The 16,525-nt window shown below is 32.6% G+C and overlaps 2 protein-coding genes across 2 annotated transcripts in view; one reads left to right on the forward strand and one right to left on the reverse strand.

The window, feature by feature from the left end:
* Positions 1-247: 247 nt before the first annotated feature.
* On the forward strand, positions 248-14,098 carry LOC111718410 (cyclin-L1). The gene is made up of 14 exons (XM_023493988.1): positions 248-328; positions 1,196-1,288; positions 1,521-1,592; positions 1,741-1,843; positions 2,400-2,467; positions 2,963-3,037; positions 3,462-3,550; positions 9,060-9,137; positions 10,407-10,497; positions 10,782-10,925; positions 12,515-12,592; positions 12,697-12,788; positions 13,664-13,708; positions 14,081-14,098. Exons 1-12 carry the CDS (start codon positions 248-250, stop codon positions 12,697-12,699), a joined length of 975 nt encoding a protein of 324 aa, XP_023349756.1. The 3' UTR covers positions 12,700-12,788; positions 13,664-13,708; positions 14,081-14,098.
* A 612-nt stretch (positions 14,099-14,710) lies between these two features.
* Positions 14,711-16,525, reverse strand: part of LOC111718397 (uncharacterized) — a gene marked incomplete in the record, with an annotated part of 3,553 nt that continues 1,738 nt past the window's right edge. Inside the window, 2 exon segments of the mRNA XM_023493975.1 lie at positions 14,711-15,512; positions 15,638-15,671. Coding sequence (XP_023349743.1) covers positions 15,385-15,512; positions 15,638-15,671 — 162 coding nt within the window.

Below are 16,525 nucleotides of genomic sequence, written 5' to 3' on the forward strand. Positions count from 1 at the left end.
GTAACATACAGAGTGTCTCAACAAACATGGGAATTCAGAGGCAATTTTGATATCGTCTAGCTTTGTAAATGATTTTTTTTATTAAGTATGGTGATGCCTAATAGAAAACTATAATCCGTCTGATAGAGTTCAGAATTTGCATTTGTTCGATGTTTTTTAATGCATACTGTGCTGTACTTAACAATTACAGAAATTCTTGTATACAAATATAGTACAGTTGTTTCTCTTCACTGTTTATCTTGCAGAAATGTTACAGAACATCATATCAACGTTTTACAGAATAACAAACCAGTGTTTTACCGTTTACATCAAATATACTCTAGCAGATGTAACTTTATTTTGACTATTGAAATTAGGTAACATAACGCTAATTCTTTACAAAAACGATTTCGAATTCGTCTCTTTAAACTCCCATGTTTATTGGGACACCCCGTATGAGATATTCTACGGTGAAATCCAGAAAACTCTGGAATATGAAGACGACGTTAAGACTCTATAGTTAGTTGTTATAACTTTAAAAATTCCAATGAGTATAAGACATAACAGCTGTGTAGTGTAAACAGACCAATTTCACTAAATTACTGATTTAATAAGCGTCCAGTAAAACTATTATACTCATTGGCAGATGCAGAGGCGCAATTGAAAAAAATATATAGTTCAAATGACAAAAAAATAGTTCAAATGAAATAGTTAAAATGAAAAAAAATAGTTCAAATGAACAAAAAATAGTTCGAATGAGAAAAAATATTTCAATGAAAATGACAAAAAATAGTTAAAATTCGAACAACTTCAAATAAAAAAATTTGTCTTCTAATTCTCTTTTTAGTTGGGGGAGGAGCGGGGGATGCACATGCCCTGAATATATCTATTCATATACTTTACGCTTGTCTGTTTGTCTGTCCGTTTGTTTCCAATAAACATCAAGTGACCCCAGGGAAGTTTCATGAATGATATAAATGTTGCCTTCAACAAAATTCGATTTGCATTAAATTAAAAAAAAATCCGCGATTTTTTTTTATAAAATCCTCGAACTTTTGTCAGTTTTTGTCTGTATACAAAAATTAAATGTTCATTGTTGAAATAGAAGATGGGCGCGAAGCGCTCTAAAAGCCTTTTAACGTAGGAAACGACCTCAACAGAAATGGAAAAACGTTTTTGTGGTGATTTTCATTTGTAAGGATTTATTTTATTTTAGTTTGGCCGAGTGCTGCTGACTATTTCTAACTCTGTCCTACCCCTGGATAAGCTGACTCCAACCCCCAGTTCACTCGACGGAATGACAACAGAGGTAATTATTGATAGTAATTAACAATGTTAATTTTGAAATTAGTTAGCAAAATATTACTGTATAATACTGCACACTAACCGCTGTTTACCTTTATGATTAAATTAGTTTCTAGAAAATCTGGAATTTTTAATATATAATACTTATATCACAAAATACATAAACTTAGTTTTTCTTCTTAGTGCATTTTCTGTTAAAAAAATCTACATTTTTCCACAAACAAATTAATATCTAGACTGAGATAGATTTACGAAACCTCGGATGTAATCTTATACAAACGGCTGGCAAACTACTCAGACTGCCTCAGGTAAACTTGGTAGCATTTATTCGAGGAAAATATGAATCCCCCCCCCCCCTCCCCAAGTTAAATAATTCATTCCTAATACAATTACGTCTTGCAATTGATTTAATTTTTCCTTCGGGATAATTTCGCTCTGATTTGTTTATATGTTTAGGTTGCAATGGCTACATCCTGCGTTATGTACCAGCGGTTCTTCTACAGTAAAAGTTATGTACGGTACAATTTTGAGCATGTAGCTATGGGCTGTGTTTGTCTAGGTAAGATACCATCTGTTTGTATGTCCTCGATTGCTGTTTATCCATCCTCTAATTCTGTTTATCCATCCCTGAATTCGCTTTATCTATCCTCTAATTCTCTTTTTCCTCAAATTATTTTTGTTCATTCTCTAATTCTGTTTATTCATCCTATAATTCTGTTTATTCATCCTATAATTCTGTTTATTTATCCTATAATTCTGTTTATCTATACAAAGTTCCATTCCTCCGACCTTGTATTCTGATCTCATTCTCAAATTCTGTTAATCCATCCTCTAATTCTGATCATCTAACCTCTAAATGTGTTCATCTATCCTCTAATTCTGTTTTTTTATCCTCTAATTATGTACATTTTGCGTCTGATTAAGTGAATCCATCTATGCTCTGATTATGTTAATCCAACCATCCTCTAATTTTAATTATCTAGCGTGATCATGTTAAAACATTCATCTTCTTATTCTGATCATCTAGCGTGATTATGTTAAAACATTAATCTTCTAATTCTGATCATCTAGCGTGATTATGTTAAAACATTCATCTTCTAATTCTGATCATCTAGCCTCAAAGATTGAAGAGTCTCCTAGAAGACCGCGTGACGTCATCAACGTGTTCACTCACATCCGACAGGTTAGAATTTTAAAAAGAAAACTTTTTTTATTAATATTATCAGATGGATATTATTTTTCTTTTCTTTGTCTTGAAGCTGATTTAAATGAACCGTAACTTGAATGGAAGAGCCGGGTTGGATTTCCTGTTAAAGGACTGTTCTTGTATTTGAACTGACTCTCCATAGAACGAGGGGCCTGTTGAATTCCCATTCACAACTGTAACCATTAAACTTTTATTGGATCCAAAATCTTATCACTTTTCTTAGAAAGCACAATTGAAAAGAACTCAATTCTAGATCAGACACGGTTGTGAATCCGATATTCCACTCAGTTGATGGGGAGTCACTAAAAATTAAGAATGTAAAAAGAAACCTAAGTCCATATGTAAATATTTTCAAATTTAATTGTGAAGAGAAAGAAATTTTTAAAAGTGTTTGGTTTGATACTGATTGATTGATTGATTGATTGATTGATTGATTGATTGATTGATTGATTGATTGATTGATTGATTTAGGTTCGGCAGGGTAAACCCATAAAACCTGTTATCCTAGACCCGGATTATATCAGACTCAAGAACGATATTATCAAGGTGAATATCAAATATTCATAGATATTAATAATCATTATAAAAAAGGGTCCAAAGGGAAGCCAATGGCGGGATATATATTATCTCTTGGTTTGAAATATTTTGCTGGGAAAATTTATCTGGAGGTTACAACTTTTCCATTCTTATTTTGATCAGACTCAGTCGGTTTTTTTTATCCCTTGGGTGGCTGTATTGAAGGGGTGTCAACCCCCCCCCCCCCCCTCCTTATTGATTTACTGTGAAAAAAGGCGTGATGGATTTCCTCTCAAGTCTCAACACCGAATTCAGCCAAATCCTTTAATTTATAAGTTTACGTTTTCGATGTGGCTAAGCGCCAACCAAAAGTTTAGCCTCTTGAATTATTGTTTAATTTTAATGTAAGTACATCAATTCTTGCTGTAATTGCAATCAATGGGACATTTGCTAGGCGGAGAGACGCGTTCTAAAGGAGCTGGGGTTTTGTGTGCATATCAAGCACCCACACAAACTTATTGTCATGTACCTGCAACTCTTAAGGAATTTGATACTTGTCCCTCGATTGATGAATTGATAAATTGATCCTTTGCGGATTTTATGTATACGAGCACACTAAGCACGGATTAGCGTTTTGGTGGATTTGTCTGCGTGGATTGCGTGTTTACGGTTGGTTTAATCACTAAAATATTGTTTTCTTCAGGTGAACAGTGTGCCTTGTACACCTGATCCAACGATGGTAGGTATACAACAGAAATGGAACTACAGATTTTAATTTAATTTTCAAGAAATATCAATCATTTGTTCAGGGTTATATTTCTCTCATTCCGACTTTTGCATCTATTACTCATTTACTTGTCTTATTAATCCTTTCCTTTTTATTTTTATCATTATGGATATCGGAACTTGTGTAGATATTGTTAATCTTGAACTCCTTGATTTTGATATCCAATATGCGCATATCCAATATGCGCATTTATTTCGAGGTTCAATTCAATGGTCAAGTTATTCCTGCAAGGTATGACCATCATAGGATATGGGGTAATAAATTATCCCGTGTAGATCTGCACAAGACGGAGATCAATGCTTTATCCTGAAATTCACAAAACAAAGGTTCTGACTTCAGAACTTGGAACTTTTGAATTGGATACCTTTATCCCGATCACTCAATTTGAATAGCCAATGTGGACACTTAATTTCTTGCGTATTCCGCTCTATTTGGATATCCCTAATGTATTCAAGTTCCGTTTAATAACAAATACAGATACGATGCTATATCAATTGGATTAATATCAGATTGAACAATTACGTTCAACTGGACTAACCGGTTTTTAGTCCATTTAAACACTAGAGCATTTGAACAAAATCAAAATTTTCATTATGTTCAAATTAATTTTAAAAAGGAGATCTTACTGCTTGGGGTCGGTTCTCCTGCCCGTCCCAGTCGTAGCGCTTAGCCCCCCAAATGGTCGTAACCAAACGCATATAGTTTAGACTAGGCGGTGCCCATCTTCTATTAATTGTGAACTTATCTCTTCGTAAACATTCTGAAACAAAGATAAAAAAATATTTTTAAAAATCGGTTTTTTATATATAATACAAATTTGGTTGGCCGCAAATTTTTGAAATTTTTATCATCTATCAACCTTTTTTGGGACATGTGAAGTCTCGCAAAAAATTTGGGCCCGATTCGGTGCAGCCGTTTTGACGTTAATTGGATACAAACAAACAAGCAAAGTTTGTATAAAGATTACTTCATATCTATTTTATATGTTTTATATTTAATAATTGAAAGAACATGATTAAAGGGAGTGACCGGCTATGTAAGGTAGTTGAACTGGGTATGCAGTGTTGTGGAAAACTTCTTTCGGATTCATTTGAGTCATATTTAACTTTTTAAAGATATGTAAATCATATTCGAAGTTCAAAACTCCTACTTTGAGGGGGGGGGATACGTTTTCAGAATTAGTTTTTTTAATTATTTAATAACGACAGCGAAAAATGAAGTAAAACTTATACAGTAATCTAATTAGATGGTTAGGAACATATTTCTCAAAAGAAATTTGTCAATAAATCAATGCTAAAATCGATTATTTCGTTTTCATTATTATATTGAATTTATTGTTTTCTTTGAATTTATTCACAGATTTCTTCAAATTCTTCAAATGTCGTCTTTTCAATAATAATTCTAGAAAATCTGCAGAAAATCTTCGTGAATAATGAGAACCAGAAAATTAATCCGAAAGAAGTTTTCCACAACATTGCATACTCAGTTCAACTACCTTACATAGCCGGTCACTCCCTTTAGAAAAACGGGAAAAGGGTCTAAATTTGTAAAATTGTACGTAGGTATTAAAAATGGTCTCAATCTTGAAAATCCGATTACATACAAGTCTATAGACTATTATAGCCCTTTTTTTAGACACCCTGTAGTTCAATCGAACAATTATCTATACAATAAAACAAGACATTCGTATTTATATATGTTGCCTATAGCCGTCCAAACGGCTGGACCGAATGGACTGAAACTGTTTGTAAACACTCAGGGGTGGCCGGGGGGTGTTTTAGGCTAAAGAATATTTTTTAGTTAAAAAATCGAATTTTTTTAAAAATTCCACGGGCAACGCCGGGCCCTTCAGCTAGTATATAATATAACAACACATTCGTATATATATATGTTGCCTTTTTTTTCAACATTTTAAAAAAATTTTACATCTTTTTTTCTACGGCCAACGCCGGGCCCTTCAGCTAGTTTATTATAAAGAACTATTTAGTACTTTTGAACACTATCTCTAATATACAACACAATGTAGAACCTTATAAATTGTGCCAACGTAGATTATCTTTATTTTTAGTTGTTTTTAACAAATTTACTTAATCTAGTGGGAAACTTCAATTTATAAATTTAAAATTGTCACTTTTAGATCTACAAGCCTAAAGTTAGGCTCATTAAATCGAAAATTGTAAGTACATAATTAAAATTTTGAAAATCTGATTACAAATAAGTCTATAGTTTCTTACACCCTGTAGTTCAATTGAACAAATATTTGTTCAGAACAACTATATAGTACTTTTCAACTTTAGTCCAAACATTAAGTTGGTTCAATCGATCATTAGTCCAATTGATATGACACCACAAGAACAGACAAATCAAAAAACCGGTTATTCAAAATTAGAGAGCGCAAAATTTCAAACATTGATCTCAATATCAACAATTCTAAAGTTTTCAGCTTGGACCATTTTTCTCCGTAGGAAATTTTTCTATTTTATTTTTTAAAATAGCCCAAAACGTCAGCAACCCTGAAAGTTAACATTCATCCAAATATCTATTTATACTAAAGCCATATTGTGTTTTTATTCAACTTTTTTGGTTGTAAAGTGAAACCGGATCTTATTTGCATCAAATTAGACGAATTCTTAGTATTGTATTTTGTTTACGAAAACAAACCGCTGAAAAACAATAACAAAAAAACGTACGTTTGACGTCATTGTTAACGCTTTCTTGATCGCTTTTAAAACGTTCATTAGTTTATTATTGGACAAATTTATTTGCAAGTTAAAAATGAATTTAAGTTTCAGAAATTGAAAAAAGTTTTATTTACTAAAGATACGTTTTCAAGATTGTGACAGTGCAATTTAAGAAAAACAGACAAACAAACATTTATGTAATATTATCTCAGAGCTCTTTGTACCATCTTTCAATTAATAGTTCTCGCTTGTTCATCTTACTTCAACGTTAGCCATTTTTTTTTCCTCCGGGACAATTTGAATATAAAATGCTAGAAACTTGCAGACTTTTTTGTTTTTGTTGGGTCATGTTAGAGTTAGGATCTAAATGAAATTTAGGTTCGGTTCAGCCGTTTCGGTTTATTGGGAACCAACCTAACATCCTCTGCAGTGCAGTGGTTGGTGCGAAAGCTGAAACTAAGTTTCGTTAAAGGGATAGGATAGTAAGAACCAACAAAGATAATAGTTTTTCACTTATTCGCCCTCCCATTTTTTATTTTTTACCCCAAATTCAACAAATTGTAATCTATTCTCAATTGAAAAACTCGGTGTTTTTTGGCAGTGGTGTTTATAATCTAGAAAAATCATTTTTCTTCACTCTCATTTTGAAAAAAAGAGTTTTTAAACTTTTTTTGGGGGTTTTATTCGCTGAGCTGTGGGAAATTAATCATTTTTAGGGAAAATAAACGAATTTTTGGGAAAATGTATCAAAAAGAAAGATAAAAGTTGACTTTTTATGTCTTGCTTTCCCTAAATCATTAAAAATTATTTTTGTGATAAATATGCTTCCCTGGTTTTAGGGTTTAGGGTTTTGCCCTTTATTTCCCCCCCCCCTTTCCTTACTTTCCCTTTCCTACCTTACACTCGTTCCGTTCCTTACCTTCATTTTCCATATTCTCTCCTTCGGCTTTCCATACCTTCTTCTTTCATATTTTTCTCTTCACTTACTTCCCTTCCCTACCTTTTCCCTCCCTTCCCTACTTTATCTTCCAACCTTTTTTCCGTTCCTTACCTTTCATTTCCTACTTACCCCTTTTCTACCTGCCCTTTCCTTCCTTACTTTGTCACAGCCTTCCGTTCCCTATCTTACCTTTCATACCTACCCCTTCTCTTCCTTACCTTCGCTTCCTTCCCTGCCATCCCTTTTCCATACTTTCCCTCGCTATCTTCCCTGGGCCATCCCCTTACCTTCTTTCCCATCCCGTTCCGTACTTTTCCCTTCCCTTACCCTACCTTTCCCTTCCATACTCAACCTTTCCCTTCCCTACCCTACCTTTCCCTTCCATACTCTACCTTATCCTTCCCTATTCTACCTTTCCCTTCCCTACTCTACCTTTCCCTTCCCTACTCTACCTTTCCCTTCCCTACTTTACCTTTCCCTTCTCTACTCTACCTTTCCCTTCTCTACTCTACCTTTCCCTTCCTACCCTAACTTTCCATTCCATACTCTTCCTTTCCCTTTCCTACCCTACCTTTCCCTTCCATACTCTACCTTATCCTTTCCTACCCTACCTTTCCCTTCCATACTCTACCTTATCCTTCCCTACCCTACCTTTCCCTTCCATACTCTACCTTTTCCTTCTCTACCCTACCTTTCCCTTCCATACTCTACCTTTCCCTTCCATGCTCTACCTTTTCCTTCTCTACCCTACCTTTCCCTTCCATACCCTACCGTTCGTTTCCTCTTTTTCCTTCCCTGTTTACCACACTAAGATTTTGCATCTTTATTTCCTAAGTTCCCACACAAAAAGATTTTGCGGTGTATAAAGGCTGGGTTGGAATTAATCTTATCCCAGATGTTGTCACTAAACATTTTTTTTTCGTTTTCGATTTCGTGATTTTAATATGACCTGGACAAATGTTTTGTTTTCATCTGTAGTGTTAGTTCCATTTCTGTTAACGGCGTTTATCTAAAGCGTAAGCGTATTCAAATCTGGTAAAAAAATGGTGTACATACTACACAGCACACACTGTTCTACGCAGTACGCAATCTATACGTATCCACCAAATTTTTATTCATATATGTTAATATTTAATTTTTACAATTCTTCGTTTTTAAATTGTTAACTTTTAGATTAAAAAAGGTTTTGAAAAATTCGATGCATAAAAAATTGATTTTTAAATGTCTTAATCATGACCCCTACAAATAGGTTAAGAGGTTAAAAGGCAACAAGAAATATCGGTGCAGAATGTGGACATTTTGAGTTTAATTTCGGAAAGTATAAGATTTAGTCTAATTCAATCTTCTTTTCCTGGTTCTGGATCCGTTCTGGAAAAAAGTGGATCCGGATCCCGGTCAAAAAAAATTCTTCTAGTTTTACGAAAACTAATTTTTTTTAATAATCTTGTTTTCTTTATTTTTTTGTTAAACTTGTGTTAACATTTAGATATCAGAAAGGTATTGCGCATCTCTTATTTATCAACTATTAAATTTTGTGTTTTGGTATATTTATATTTTGGTATTGAATTAGATTTCTATTTTTAAAACTGTTTCATGAACATTAATGTTAAAAATATGAGGGTTTGAAGTATCAATACTTGTTAGTTATGAGAAGGATCACAAGTTTATACAGATGTCCTGGAACTTTATGAATGATTCCCTCAGGACCGATTGTTTCGTCAGGTAAACTATATTAAAGGGACTGTAAGCCTAAATTCAAGTGACCCTTCATACGTAGATGGCTATGCCCGATTTACAACGGTACCCTTGACAAACCTTAGTATGATCAAAGATGTGGAAAATACCTTCGTTTTTTTTCGACTCGAAAAGTTTTTATTTCTGCGAGTTTTTCATTGCTTCACATAGGCATCAAATGCGCAAGTAACTTTTGCAGAGAAACTGCAAATGAGAATAAACAGTTTAAAGAAACAAAAACATTATTTATAATTCATACCTGATCAGAAAAAGTTTCCAAGGGTACTGTTTTAAATCGGCCATTGCCATATTTTGCATGGAGATTCACTTGAAATTACGCTTACTGTCCCAGTTCCGTTTGATAACAAATACAGATACGATGCTATATCAATTGGATTAATATCAGATTGAACAATTACGTTCAACTGGACTAACCGGTTTTTAGTCCATTTAAACACTAGAGCATTTGAACAAAATCAAAATTTTCATTATGTTCAAATTAATTTTAAAAAGGAGATCTTACTGCTTGGGGTCGGTTCTCCTGCCCGTCCCAGTCGTAGCGCTTAGCCCCCCAAATGGTCGTAACCAAACGCATATAGTTTAGACTAGGCGGTGCCCATCTTCTATTAATTGTGAACTTATCTCTTCGTAAACATTCTGAAACAAAGATAAAAAAATATTTTTAAAAATCGGTTTTTTATATATAATACAAATTTGGTTGGCCGCAAATTTTTGAAATTTTTATCATCTATCAACCTTTTTTGGGACATGTGAAGTCTCGCAAAAAATTTGGGCCCGATTCGGTGCAGCCGTTTTGACGTTAATTGGATACAAACAAACAAGCAAAGTTTGTATAAAGATTACTTCATATCTATTTTATATGTTTTATATTTAATAATTGAAANATTAAAAAAGTGGCATCAAGAAAACAGTGGAATGATAGTCGTTCACCATGTTCTTTCTTTCTTTTTAATATGATGTCGCAAGGTATTTTGTAATTTTTAAATGTGCCTTAATTCGTCGTCGCATATATCAATACAATGAAGACGGCTTTGGATTTCAATTTTAGATTTCAAGCTTTCAAACAGAAAGTAAGTCGAGTCTAAGATCTCGAAGCTGTCAATCACGTGATACAAGCTGTCTCCGAGTTGGTCTGAGATTGAGTCTTAAAGCTGGGTTTCAGAAATGACGGCCCGATCCGAAGCTTTTAAATCGCAGGCTCTGATCACTACTGAAGAAAAATATTTTTTTGTTTAGAAAACCGTCTTGGTACGAGCTGCTGGGAGTCGAGGAAGACGATATTCGAGACTGCTGTTACAGGATGATCTGTCTCTATCAGAGGAAGAAGGTTTTTTTTGAAGTTTTTATTAAATTTTAAAAGAATTGTTATCTTGAGAACCTGGAGAAGGTTGTGGATAAGCTGAATATTTTTATTTACTGTATTATTGTCCAGGAGGAGCTGGAGAAGGTTGTGGATAAGCTGAATATTTTTATTTACTGTATTATTGTTCAGGAGGAGCTGGAGAAGGTTGTGGATAAGCTGAATATTGTATTTACTGTATTATTGTCCAGGAGGAGCTGGAGAAGGTTGTGGATAAGCTAAATATTTCTATTTACTGTATTATTGTCCAGGTGAACCAGGAGGAGCTGGAGAAGATTGTAGATAAGCTGAAGATGGTCCAGGACGAGAAGAAGAAGGAGGCGAGAAAAGTATTAACGGTTACATCAACAGCTCTGAATAGTCCAGCCAGCCAACCCTCCTCCCCACACAGACAGGTTGTACTGGCTTCTAGAGGTTTAAGCAAGGAAATATATTTTATTGAAAAATCCCCCCCCCCTCTTTTCAATGAAATGAATTTTTTTCAGTAATATTTTTAAAAATATTTGTGAATGTTATCATTGAAGTAGCATGTAAAGGGGAGGGGGTTCTAGCCCGGTACTTTTTAATCTAGCATTTATTCAAGTTGTAGCAATTACACAAAGAACTTTTAGAGCTAGGCAGATGGAAAAACAGCAACGAGTAAAATATATTTGAAATATTAAATTCAAGCCTTTGAACTAATGAATATGGTGCGTGATCAATTTGAGTGCACATTGTACACCCTTTACACCTCAAAACAGGGTCAAAAATAACAAATATGCCAAAAAAAACTTTTTAATGCCTTAATAACAGCCACAAATCATATCTTAACTATTAAAATTTATCAAAATGAATAAAATATGCCACTAACAGTATATAAATGCATAAAATATGCCACTAACAGTATATAAATGCATAAAATATGCCACAAATTTTGTCATGCCACATAAAATCTGCCACACTTTACATCACAGTTCAGAGAATATGCCCAAAAAAAGTATTTAAATGCATAAATCTGCCACTAAAATTATCTATAAGCTTAAATTATGCCACAAAATAGTTCCACGAACTATATCCACACCCAGACATACAAAATCTGCCACAAACAGTAATTAAAAGGAAAAAATAATACCACAAATTATGTCTTAGTCATACAAAATCTGCCACACATGCCTTCAAAACTCAGAAATGTGCCACAAACAGTATTTAAATGCATTAAATCAGCCATAAATAGTAATTAAAAGAATAAATTATGCCACATATTATGTCTTGCTACAGAAAATCTACATTATAAACATAAATAAAATCTGCCACATATGCAAACATAATTAAAAGAATAAAATATACCAAACAAAACAAAGCTGAGAAGATATGCCACAAAAACTCTTTTTTTACATCAAAAAGAGGGTAAAAAATATGATAAGTTGGCCACACAAAAAAAAACTTATCATAAATAATCGCCCCAAATGATTTTAATCTTTACGCTTAAAATTTGCCTTAAATGCATAATATATGTCACCAATAGTAATTAAAAGCATAAAATATGCCACACAAAACTTGTACTTAAAAATTGTCACAAAATATTTCTTGGTAAATGAATCTGCCACACATGCCATAATAGCTCATAAGATATGCCACAAACAGTTTCTAAATGCATAAAATCATCTGCGACAAAATCTATTAACATGCCATAAAATTATGTTAACACATGAAAAATTCCGCAAGTTATACCCTGGCAAAAAAATCTGCCACGAAAACTATTAAAGTTCAGGAAATGTGCCACCAATAAATAACTAAAGCAAAAAGGCCAAAGCATAAAATAAGAAGAAAATGGGTACTGAAATGCTACATAATAGAGAGCGGTCGGTTTATTTACCAATAAACTATCAGCAACTTTAATTTGATTGTTATCATCATTTCAGTAACAGACACTGTATTTATGTAGATGCTGACCACTCAACCGTTAATACATTGTGCAGTACATAATGCTTTTCTACAATTTTAGAGCAGGAAGGATGACGATAGAAGCAGAAGCAGAAGCAGAAGTAAAAGTTTAGATCGGAAAAAGAAGAAGAAGAACAAACGTTTACCCAAATGTAACTAATAAATACTAAAAGTCGTTTTAATAAATACTAAAAGTCGTTTTCTAGTAGATAGGATTAACTTTTTATTAATTAGAATTTCTTTTAGGAGAGATCCACCAGTTCAGATAGAAGAGATAGGCTCAAGCGTAAAGGAGGGAGAAGAGATTGGTCGTCTTCCCCCATTCACAAATCCAGGTACGTTGGGAAACCAACGTTCAACAGGGCCTAAGATCCATTTTAACCTGGATCCAGATGAAAAAATGAAAATTTTAAAACTTTCTCTAAGGCGATGATTTTAAAATGTTATCTCTTTTTCCCGGGTTTTCTCTGAAACTAGCTAATCCGGTGGTTATGTTAATGATTAATTTTGAAAATCGGTATAACGTTAATGGTTAATTTGTAAATCGGTGGTTATGTTAATGGTTAATTTTGTAAACCGGTGGTTATGCTAATAGTTAATTTAGTTAATTGGTGGTTAACTTTTATTGTTCTTATTTGTGTTTTGAGAACAAGCAGTCATGTGTAGTTTGGTAGATTTTTTGCTAATTAGATTCGGATCCGTGGATCCGCATTCAGAATATTTTACGGATACAGGGTGTTAAAATATTGTAAATCCTTAGTACTGGGCACAAAGGTTCAAGTCTACCCAATAATACAGTGAGAACCAGAAAATTGAGGAATAGGATGACGACATTGAAGTACTAATAAAGTTTATTTGATGTATTTACAAAGAAAATAGTTTTAACAGTAACTTATTTAATGTGTCTGTTTACACTGCTCAATTGCCCCGTCTCATGATCATTAACTACAGTGATTATATGGAACTCTTCAAAACTGTTCCCGCATATTCATGGCTATTTATTTATTTTCGCAAATACTGAAATTTACGTAATATAGTATAAAACTCATTGAAAAATTGTCAAGACGACATTTGATAAATTCTTCCGATGTATTCGTTATTAAGGGTTTCACTGTATTTAGCTATAAATTCCTATTCCAGAGTTTTCTAGTTCTCACAGCACTGAAGTTTTTTTTAAATCAACTTGATTTTTTTATGAAATTTATTTCAGGAAGCACAGGTCCAGATCTCGTGAGAGGTTCAGTGATAGATCAAGGTACTATTTCAGCCAACGAATTAAGTATTGAGCCAATTGATTATACAGGGTGTCCCATGAAACATGACAATTTGGGAATGTTATAAATAAAATGTCTTTTTCCAATAATTGTTAAGTTGTTTGATGATACCAAAGAGAAGAATAACAAATATTGTATGGGAGTTATCAATTTATTTCAACGTACAATATATTTGAGTAAAAGATTTTTTAACAAAAATTCAAATTAAAAACTATTCACCAGCTGTCATGTTTCATGGGACACCCCGTATCTGAACAATTTTAATAATCTGAATAATTTGTAGTGGATCTGTCTAATCACTGACTAGTGTTTCAGAAGTTTTTATTTATTTTTTAACAAAACGTTTATTTTAGAGCGGAGAAGAGAAGTGAGAAATACGACAGTAAGGTAAATAATAAATTAATATTTATCAGGGACATTCAGCAAAATATTTATTTATTTTCAATATTATGCAATATAGAAGTAAATATTATGCAATATAGAAGTAAATATAATCACACATAGATGACGTTACTCTAAGCATAAAATTTTACAATGTCTACAAGATTTTTTTTTCTAATCCTATTGATTGATTAGATATTTAATCCCTGAAAACGGCGTTTTTGACCCTTTTTTTTTTTTTTTGCTCTAATCATATATTATTTAAAAAAATAATTTGTTTAGTCGTATTCTGAGAAATATAAGAAAGGTGAGAAAGCGGATAGAGACTACCATAGAAGATAGAGGAACAAAAGACAAAGAAACAAAAAACAAGAAAAATAAATTCAAAAAAATAATCGTCTTATCTACTTTCAAAATACTGCCGTTTATTTCTAGATCAGTTTACAACAGGCGTTTAAACGAAACTATTAAAACCAGAATTATTGTTTAATGAAACTGTTTTTTTTTTTGATAATTATCCTTACGTCATTGAATGTGGTAAAAGTGTATATTTCTATCCATATATTTTGACTTCAATTTTGTCATTAGAATAAATATGATATAACAAATTAAAGGTTTTTATTTCGGAGTTGAGAAGATATTATTAACACTGATTCATATGTAAATCTCCACTTGTCGTTGAAGCATTTCAGTTTTAATGAAGATGTGTCTCTAAATTTGGAAGGGGAACTTAAAATTTTACAACTTTTCCCCCGTTTCTGGGGGAAAACTTCTAACAAAGACAATTAAATATATTTGTTAAGTTTTATTCTGATTTAGGTAAATACGAAACAAAAAGAATAAATGGAAACAAATATCTTTAAATATTAGATTTATAAATAAAATAAGTTGAGTATTGTATTGTTTCAATTTCTTAAAATATGTTAAATCGGCACTTTGCCATAAGACGAATTCACCATTGTGAGTCAGGATTTTTCATATCTTTGTTATTGACAAAATAAAAAATTCTCGTAAAACTAGTTCTCACAACTCGTGTCAACATACAGTTATTTAAGGATTTCTTCCCTTGATATTAACCATCTCTGAACATTATAGAAAAGTTAATTGGGAATTAACTTCAGACCAACAAATTGACTTAGATTAGTTTCTGGATTGGGTTGATAGTTTACGGTCAGTTTCTGGATTAAGTTGATAGTTTGCTGTCAGTTCCTAGATTAGGTTGATAGTTTGCTGTCAGTTCCTGGATTAGGTTGATAGTTTGCTGTCAGTTCCTGGATTAGGTTGATAGTTTGCAGTCAGTTCCTGGACTAGATTGATAGTTTGTGGTGGTCAAGGCTTGAATCTTCTGTTCAAGAGAATATATTTTCCCAAGAACTTTATTCCATTCCTCACTCATTGTCAGATCTGAAATAGATCAAATGTCAAATCGTTAAATTGATCACGTGTCAGATCTGAAATAGATCACGTGTCAAATCGGTAAAATCATGATTTTATTTTTTATTTTTCTAAATTTATCGAAAATGATTTACCGGGTTTCCATCTTTTCTGAATGATGTCCGCTACCTAGAAAATAAACATTTATATTTATATTTTATTTTTAGATAAATCCTCCTAAATAAAGTAAATTCCTGAATAGGTCTGTGACGTAATTCCATTTATAGAGTGGCATGTCCGATTTACGATTGTCTGATTTCTACTGACGGAAAATAATGTAGGAGTTATTAGAATTAAATACTTTCAGAAAAACGATGTCGTCTTCCACTGATCAGATAAAAGTTTGAAATGTACCATGTACAATTGTAAATCGGGTATATCTCCTCTTTAAACGGAGGGTTACTTGAAATGTCCAATTTACAACGGGACCATGAATTTTGTCTTAATAAAGTTGCGGATTTCTGATTAAACGAAACAATACTTAATTAATTAGTTTGGGTTACTGCAGTACACACTTATTTTTTTATTATTAGGATTTTGAAAAACTTGAGAAAATATTTTATTCGAAAGAATATCTTATCTGTACACTACTTAAATATCAGGTTTATAGGATTCATCAAATTGGATAATTTAATGTTTTTACTTGAATAAATATTGGTTAATTCACTTTGAGAACTAAATCTAACCTGAACATTAAAAAGAAAAATATATACAAAAGCAGAAATTGGCTTGATTTATTTGTAATTTAAATTAAATTTAAAGGGAGTGTTCGCGAAAAAGAAAGGGGGTATAGGCTTAGTGCGATAAAAAAGCGCTTTTGATCGCTACTAATCTTATTTCTATCTGTTGAGTCTGTAAGGAGAAAATTGTTAAAGACGTCTCATACCGAATAACTTAGCGGCCATACAAATTCAGAAAATTGCAACATACGACTTAGACCGTAAAAATCAATTTAATTTCAAACAAATCATTCAGATATTACA

The sequence above is a fragment of the Eurytemora carolleeae genome, unplaced genomic scaffold (assembly GCF_000591075.1).
Source record: "Eurytemora carolleeae unplaced genomic scaffold, Eaff_2.0 scaffold74, whole genome shotgun sequence".
In the NCBI taxonomy this organism is placed as follows: Eukaryota; Metazoa; Arthropoda; class Copepoda; order Calanoida; family Temoridae; genus Eurytemora; species Eurytemora carolleeae.